Source organism: Lontra canadensis, unplaced genomic scaffold, assembly GCF_010015895.1.
Source record: "Lontra canadensis isolate GAN:19392208 unplaced genomic scaffold, GSC_riverotter_1.0 scaffold1089, whole genome shotgun sequence".
Lineage (NCBI taxonomy): Eukaryota > Metazoa > Chordata > Mammalia > Carnivora > Mustelidae > Lontra > Lontra canadensis.
In genome coordinates, this window is record NW_022632073.1 from 1 (window position 1) to 8,493 (window position 8,493).

General features: G+C 56.1%; 1 protein-coding gene and 1 pseudogene across 1 annotated transcript; both read right to left on the reverse strand.

Moving 5' to 3' along the window:
* Nucleotides 1-1,585: 1,585 nt before the first annotated feature.
* On the reverse strand, nucleotides 1,586-3,002 carry LOC116863407 (interferon lambda-3-like). The gene is made up of 6 exons (XM_032850862.1): nucleotides 2,993-3,002; nucleotides 2,726-2,901; nucleotides 2,357-2,434; nucleotides 1,957-2,100; nucleotides 1,771-1,854; nucleotides 1,586-1,684 (listed from the first exon to the last, which is right to left on the reverse strand). Exons 1-6 carry the CDS (start codon nucleotides 3,000-3,002, stop codon nucleotides 1,586-1,588), a joined length of 591 nt encoding a protein of 196 aa, XP_032706753.1.
* Nucleotides 3,003-5,760: 2,758 nt separating this feature from the next.
* Nucleotides 5,761-7,443, reverse strand: LOC116863408 (annotated as a pseudogene).
* Between the last annotated feature and the right edge of the window lie 1,050 nt (nucleotides 7,444-8,493).

Genomic DNA, 8,493 nt, shown 5'->3' on the forward strand with positions numbered 1-8,493 from the left:
GATCAAGTCCTGCATCAGGTGGAAACCCTGCTTCTCCCTCTGCCTGACTCTCCCCCTGCTTGTGCTCTCTCTCTCTGACAAATAAATAAATAAAATCTTTTTTAAAAACACAACTATTTTTTAACTTTTATTTATTTATTTGACAGAGAGAGACACAGCAAGAGATAGCACTAGCAAGGGGAGTGGGAGTGGGAGAGGGAGAAGCAGACTACCCACAGAGCATGGAACCCAATGTGGGGCTCAATCCCCGGACTCTGGGACCATGATGTGAGCCAAAGGCAGATGATTAACTGATTGAACCACCCAGGTGCCCCCAAAACACAACTATTTAGGGCTACCTGGGTTGCGCTCTCAGTTAAGTGTCCAACTCTTGGCTTCAGCTCAGGTCATGATATCAGGGTCTCGATCTTGGGGTCACAAGCTGGAGCCCAGTGTCGGATTCTGTTCTCAGTGAAGAGTCTGTTCGGGACTCTCTCTCCCTCTGCCACTCCCTCCCACTCTCCCAATCTCTCTCTCTAAAATAAATAAATAAATCTTTTTTTAAAAAATAAAAATACACAAAAAATTTAAAAAAAAAAACACCATTTAGGTGTGCCTGGGTGGCTCAGTCTGTTAGGTGTCTGACTCTTGATTCCTGCGGGGGTTATGATCTCAGGGTCATATAAGATCAAGCCTCATGTCAGGCTCTGCGTTGGGCATGGAGCCTGCTTAGGATTCTCTCTCTCCCTCTGCCCCTCCCTGCCAAAATATTTTTTTTTAACTTTAAAAATTAAAAACAACTATTTGGAGGCACTAGAGAGAAACCAGAGCCAGACAGAAACTGGAGAGGATTCAATCTTTAAAGGCACTGTGAAAGACCTAAGTTTATACGGCTTTTCCCCTTGGGAGGCATCTCTGTGCAAGCGGCAAGGGACAGCTCGAACTCAAACAGAAAACCATAGTCATTGACCTGAGGTGTCAGATGCCAGAGTTTGGGGCCAGAGGCCAGATGTAGAGTCCCATGTACCAAGACCAGAAAGAGGCCACCAAGAGCTAAGGATGGACTGTCACAACATCTCAAGGTAATAGGGACCTCTGTCTCACAATGGCAAGACAACTGGAATGAGCTTGGAAACAGGCTCTTCCCAGAGGGCCCCCCAATAAAAATCCAGCCAGCAGCACTTTGTTCAGCTTTGTGAGACCCACAGCAAAGGAACTACCAAGCCCACCAGGATTTCTGACCTGCAGAACCATGAGATCTGTCTTGTTTGGAGCTAAGTTTGTGATAATTGGTTATCGCAGAAAAAAAAAAAAAAAAAACCCAAACAACGAAAACAACAACAACAAAACCCCAGAAAAACAAAAAAACCTAAAAACTTATTCCACACAAACCCACAATCCCACACTACAAAGAGGGTTATTTCTTTCACTTTTTTATTTGCAAAACTTTTATACAAAGTAGAAAAATAAACATTTTATTGGGTCCACGTTAAGAATCCCTGCACATAAATAATAAATAATGATTTGGTGGCAATACATTAAGAAAAGTGGCTGCTGCATAAGTACTATCTGGGATGTCGGGACAAGTACAGGTTGGTCTCGGGGATCATGCACACAAGTCTCCACTGGCCACGCATTTCAGGTCCCGCGTAAGGAGGCGAAAGAGGTTGAACATGACAGAGGTTTCCAGGCAGCCGAGGGGCTCCTATGGGGAGTAACGGCTGGGTCACTGGCTGTCCATCATCTGGGCTCCCAGTTGTCCCCAGACACTGGCCCTCCCTAGTCACCCACCTTCTTTGGGGCCTCGTGGAGCCGGTGCAGCCAGTGGTGGAGGCGGCCTCGGGGCCGGGGTCCTACTGGGGGCTGAGCTTCCACCTGTGGGCAGAGAAGGGTGGTGTGTGAGGCGGGGGCCTATGTTGGAGGGGGAGGTTCAGGCGGTCAGAGCGCAGACAGGACCCAGGTGCCCTGAGCACTCACGCAGGCCTGGAGCTCAGACTGGATGTGGCGCAGCGTGTGAAGGGGCTGGTCCAGGATGCTCCCCAGGGACCTGTCAGCCATGGTCTCCAGGACCTTCAGGGTCAAGGCCACCTCGGACTCCAGGGCCATGGGGCGCTCCCACACCTGAGGATGGGAGAGGGAGACAGGTGAGAGTTGCACACGAGAGAGGACAGGTGGGGAGGACTGAGGAAGGGCCAGGCAAAGTTGACAGGGGACAGGTGAGAGGGCACAGCCAGTGTGCTCAGGGAGGGGAAGCCGTGTGTGGTGCTGGTGGGGGAGAATGAGAAGAGGGACACGTGGGAAGGAGATGAAGGGGCCGCCTAAGGAGCCAGAAGAGGAGGAGCAGGAGAGGGCAGAGGTGGGCCTCACTGTCCCTTACCTGCAGCTGCTGTAGGTCCCAGGTCCTGGGGAAGAGGCGGGGGCGGCAGCTCCAAGCCTTCAGGGAGAGCGACTCTTCCTGGAGAGCAAAGGCAGAGGTCAGCCCCCAGTAGGTGGGACAGAGGGGAGGACATCCAGTAGGACCAGATGATGCTAACAGCAGGAGGAACGGAAGTTAACTTGTAAAAGGAGGGTAGAAGCACCTCGACCCCGGGGGACCCTGAGTCTGCCCACCAAGGGCCTGGGGGAGGTTAGCCCAGCGAGGGAAGGGTGCATGTCCTCCTCTGGGGGAGAGCAGCATGGTGACCCAGAGAGGTGGGAGGAGAGGGGAAGGTTAGCCCACAGGAGGCGGGACTGTGAGGAAACTCACAAAGGTGTCCTTGGCCTTCTTGAAGGCCTGCAGCTCTTGCGGGGACAGAGACTGGAACTGGGCCAAGTGGCAGCCCCCTGCATCAGGGAAGACCCCGAGGGGATTGGGGCCAGGAACTGCTTCCGTCCGGGTCAGCACCATAGCTATCAGCACTGGCAGGCAGCCCATGGCCATATCTGTGATGCGGAAGGACAGAAAGGAGAGGGGTCAGGGAGCATCAGGCGCTGAGGGTGAGGTGAGGGTCACGGGCCATGCTAGGGGGCTCACCCAGCTTCATTCCGGGATGCTCCTCTCCTTCAGCCAATAGGAGAATCCGGATGTTCCCTTCGGAGGCTGTCGCCTGGGATCCTCACTCAGTCTCGGTGGGTGTCTCTGACTTTAGTGTCCTCCTCTGGAACCCTGGAGACTGTCCTGTCTGTGTCTCTGAACTTCCAGCTTCGTCTGTGTGACTCCTGCCTGAGCCCCATGGTGCAGCTTTTAACCAGGACAGATGGGCAACTCCAGCTGATGTAGGAAAAGTGAAAACACAGCCCCAGGTCGACATCCACCACCAGGGGAGGCCCCAGCCCGGGAAAGCCCAGAGCCAGCTGAGCCTCGGGAGCGGGAGCGAAAGAGAAACTGAACTCTGATTCAGTGTTTACCTGCGTGAAGGTGAGTTCGGAAGATGAATCGTCAGGGCTGGGGCAGCTCCGGCCCTGCCAGGAGGACTCACGGTGCCGGAAAGGGGTTAGATTCAGGCCTGGGATGGGAGGGACCCAGAGGGACTTCCCTTTCTGTGGGATGCCCTCATGCAGGGAAGGGAGGGAAAAGGCACCCTTAGGGGCTGGTGCCACAAAGAACTTGGCACTTCCAAGAGGGAGTCTGTGTAGGGGAGGGGGAAGGGTGCTGAGCACAGGAAGAGAGAGTCAGAAAAGCAAAACAGCCAAGAATTAAGAGAGGACCCCAGCTCTCCCCCCACCTGTCCCCACCTGTTATTCACAGAGAGAGAAAGGGGGAGGAGGAGAGACTCCACGAACATCTTTCCTTGTCCAGGCACGGAAGGACCCAGGACTATGACGCTCTGCTAAGGATTTGGGGTGTGCCCATGACCCTCAAGGGAATCAGCTCTGTTGTGACAAATGCCTTTATTTATGCACTGAGTACTTATTTAGTCCCAGGCACTGTCCAAAGTGCCAGGAATTGAGCACAGAAAACAAAGAAACATACATAGAACAATCCTTCACAGAGTTCATTACTAGAGAGGTGTAACAGACAGTGTTGTGGGCAGGGGGAGGGGGGTGGAGAGTGGGGAGCAAACGGTATGTATTATGTCAGGAAACAGAAAATGGGTGGGGGGAGACATCATGCAGAGATGAAAGCAGAGAGCAGGAGGGAGTTTGTATTCATGAGGTGGCCTGAGAAAATGGCGTTTGAGCAAAGTCCTAAAGGAAGTGGGGAAGGGAGCTATGTGAAGATCCGAGGGAGGAGCCTTGTAGATAAAGGCAACAGTCGTGCAAAAGGAAAACAGAGACACCCCCATTTTCTTGAGCACTTACATGTCTCACCTGGTCACAGAGGTTTTGCCACAATGTAGAATTGAATACCTACATTAACACCAAACACACCTTGTAAGTAAGAAGTAACCTGCAGGGACTCAGAGAGGTTAAGAGACCTGCCCAAGGTCACACAGCAAGTAAGTGATGAGGACTGGATGGTAATGAATTTTGTCTTGCACCTAGATGGTATCCACTATAGTCTCTGACCTTTGTGTTGCTAGATCCTCTGACCTGGAGGTGATGAATTTTGGGGGAGAGAAGGAGTTGAGTCCTTTTTGACACTTGACTCCCTCATCCATAACTCCAGAGACAGGGTAGAGAGAAGTCCTCAGCTGGGAAAAATCATTGAGCTCTGACATATAAAAAATGTTTCAAAACCAAGAGCAGGGATGTACCCAACTCATCTTTCAGTGCACTGGTTAATTTCTGTTAATTTAATTGCAGGGGCCTTCCATCAGGGGAGAAGACCTTGCATCTCAACCACGAATTCGGAAAACTGACATTTTATCTCAAAATTCCTAAACTTCATACTTGTTTTTCTTACAAAGGCAGTTCAGTGGGGTGGTTAAGAGCACTTCCACACCCTGGAACTAAAGGGTCCGGGGTTCAGACCTGGCTTTTACCCTCATAGCCGTGTGACCTTGAGAATGAGGCATGCACTTAGCAACAAAGATTGCCAGCCCACAAATCTGGACAAGTTAAAAAAAAAAAAAGTACAATTGTTTGTGCACTTATGTGTATGTGGTTCTTTAATGGAGACCACTTATTAAGACCACACTATGACCTCACCTGGAAGCTTTATAAATACAATTTCAACGTACATTATTCACTTGCAAGGACAGTATGTCCTTGTATAGGACATATACATATAAAATAATGTCATTGTATAGATGAGAAAACCAAGGCTCAGAGAGAAGGAATTTGCCTGGAGTTACTCCGTAATTAAATGGCAAGGTCAGAACTGAAATTCAAGTTACCTGATCTCCTTGGCTCAGCATTTTTACTGAACAGTACACCCCAAAATGGTCACAGGGGAAACAACCAACGAAAATGCAATAATGTTTAATAACTGACAATACATTAACACCAGCAGACAGAATGGCACATAAACACAGGAATTTTGCAAATACAAAACATCCATAAGTAACAGAATCCAAAAACTACAATAACTTAAGAACTTTAGGATCTTTCCCTACCAAACCCCTCAGGGAATGTATGGGGCCTCCCCACTGGGGAGATTCAAGAGTCACAGATTAATACAATCTCGAAGTGGGAGCTGAAGATCCAAATCCGGGGTGGGACCTGTCCTGGAAGAGGACCTCTGGGGTTCTGGTAACCACAGAAGGAGAAACTGGTCGCTGGTACGTGGTGGGGGGGGGGGGGGGTCAGTGACCAAGGCAGACTCCATGATCGATCGCCTCTTCCAGCCATACCAGGCGCCTGGAGGATCATTGACATCTCGTCCCACGGGAATATCGCTGCACCCCGGGGAAACTCGGTCTGGTCTTGCGAAAAACACTCGCCCCTCTGGCCCTCAGGGCAGGTGGGTAGAGGTCCGGCCAACGCACGCTGAGTCCCCCGAGCCTCAGTGCCCACTGGCTGAGACACCCGCCTGCTCCAGGGGGCCAGCAGAAGGCAGCCCCCCGCAGCCGGCCGCCTGCAGACCCGCGGGTCCCAGGTAAAGGCGCCGCGGGGATCAGAGACAAGGCCCCGAGTTCGCCACCAGCTTCAGGTCCCACGTGAGCAGGCGCAGGAGGTTGAAGATGACACTGGCTTCGTGGCACCGAGGCGAGTCCTGGAACCCGGGAAGGAGGCGGAGCCGGGTTGAACCAGGAATTCCCTTTCGGGCAAAGTCCCCTCCAAAGTCCCCTCACCGCTCAGAGTCGGAGCTCCCAGCCCGCCTCCACCTCCCACGGTCCTCCCTGCGGTCTAACTGCCCCACCGCCTGCTCCACTCACAGCTCTCCGTGTTGGGGGACGCCTCCTCGGTGGCCGCAGGGACTTCCTCCACGAGCCCGGCCGGACCAGCTCGAGCTGCAGGGGGGACACGAGGGCCATGGAGACGGCGAAGAAGCGAGTGTCCCGGCCACTCTGCCCGCGACCCTCCCAGCCACAGACCAAAGCCCGGATCGGGGGACACCGACACCACGCGAATCGTGGCTGCGGAACAGACCGGCCAAGCGGGTGGGCCTGGGCTGGAGGCCGGGGGCGCAGAGAGAGCTGGGAGGACCCGAGGGGCCGGGGGCGCGGGCGGCACTCACGCAGGCCCCCACGTCCCGTCGCGCGGCCGCCAGCAGCTCCAGGGTCGGGCCGGTGCCGGGGAACCGATCAGGGCTCGGCAGGCGGCTCAGCACCGCCTGGGAGTCCGCCAGGTCCCGGACCACAACGCGGAGGCGCGCGCACGACTGCGGGGGGAGCGGACGCCAGTTAGCGAGGCCGTGCCCCCGACCCGCGCCGTCCCCCATCCCCCGCGACGGCTCGCCCCCCTACCCAGGGCCGCGGACGATCCCTCCTGGGGCGGAACGAGCAGTTGCGCGGCCTCCAGCTCAGCGTCTCCTCCTCCTGCGGGACAAGGGCCGGCGTGACGCTGGGCCTCCTCGCCAGGCCCCCGAAGCGCTGCGGCGGCGGGGATTCCTGCACGTGGGACGCGCCTGGCCGGGACGGTTGTGCGGATTGTGCACGCAACCGCGCCGCTCTCGCAAGGCGCGAACGCTGGCTGAAGGCACCCCGCGACGCTTGGCCTCGCGCAGCCCGCCCTTTGGTCCGACGTGGAGCCCAGCCCGCCTGCAGGGGGCGCCCTCGGGGCACTGGCCCAGAGGCGCGGTGGGTGCTCCCGCCCGCTCCCCGCGGCGACCCGCAACATCTGCTGCTCAGAATCCTGGCCCGAGATCCGAGCCGCCCTGCGGGGCGCTAGGGCGCTAGAGCGCCAGGGCCGCCGCACACCGGGACCAGCGGCTGGGGCCCGGCGGGCCCTCGGGCTCGGGGGACCGGGTGGGGACGTCTGGGCATCACTCACGTAGCGGTCCCTCAGCGCCTTGACGGCCGCCAGCGCCCTGGGATCCAGCGAGCGGTAGTGGGAGAGGAGGCAGCGCCGGGGCGTCGCCACGCCGGGGTCCGCCGCCTCGCCCGCTGTCACCAAGACCCACAGCGCCACGGCCATGGTGGCTCCGCCCCTCCGCCCCATCTCTGCTCCTGCAGAAAGCGACGGACGGCAGGCAAGACGCCCAGCCCCTGCCTCTGCTGGGCCTCGCACACCGACTGATGCTCAGAGCGCGGGCGCCCAGCACACGCGGTGGCGATGGCGGTGGCGGTGGCGGTGGCGGGAGAGACCAGGAGCCCGGAGACCCCCTCTCTGCGTCGGCCTCTCTGCGCTCGCCGCCCCCCTGCGAAGTGCCCTGGGTGCCTCCCTGGTGCGGCAGCGGGACGGGCCTCCCACTGGCCCCGGCGTGGTGCCCACCTCCGACAGCGGTGCCTGCGCCCTCCATGGCGGCTTTATGTGTGCGGCGGAGACCCGGTGAGCCATCGGGCTTTCCCTCGCCATCCCGCTAAGCTTTCCGAACGTCAGCGCTGGCGGCAGGCCGGGTGGGATGCCTCCCATGGGGCGAGAACTTTCCCCGGGCGGGGTACCGTGCCAGCCCTGACTCTGCCCCAACACTTTATCCTGAGCCAACTGCTCCTGTCTTCTGGACAGCTGTTTGTCTTTTCCGCCTGCCTTGGTCTTTCTTCTGCACTCTAGGAATGACCTGAAAACAGACCACTTCTTCCCTTCCCAACGACAAGAGTGGCAGGCCTCCCCACTCAAGTGCCTGCCCTGGGGGTGAGTTCACACTGTGGGCGTCTAGTGCCCCACAGGCAGGCTCTTCTTGTCCTTCCATTCCTGTCTTTCTCGGTTTATCTTTCTCTCTCACTCTGAAAACTCCCCTCTGTGTTCTCTCTGGCTTTTCCTCATTCCTTCCTGAGTTGGCTATTAAATGATAGGCATTCCTGTACTGATTTTAAATGTGAGTTTGCTGTTGAAGAGTGGAGGGTCAGACATGAGTTTTTCAATCACGGTTAATAGTCATCATTAGCTGAATTGTACTGAACACTTCCCATCTGCCAGACCCCACTTGGAGCTCTACTCTTGTACTTACTGCTTTACTCTCCTCAGCAGCATTTCGACACAGGTCCTCTTGTTAGCTGATATTTTGACAATGAGGAAACTGAGATACAGAGAGGCTACGGGTCCTGCCGG

Excerpts from the sequence above, each read along its gene's own strand:
- LOC116863407 (XM_032850862.1), bottom strand. Across the intron at positions 2,435-2,725 it reads AGAAGGCCAAGGACACCTTT|GAAGAGTCGCTCTCCCTGAA; the intron begins GTGAGTTTCCTC and ends TTTGCTCTCCAG. Across the intron at positions 1,855-1,956 it reads AGTCTGAGCTCCAGGCCTGC|GTGGAAGCTCAGCCCCCAGT; the intron begins GTGAGTGCTCAG and ends CTCTGCCCACAG.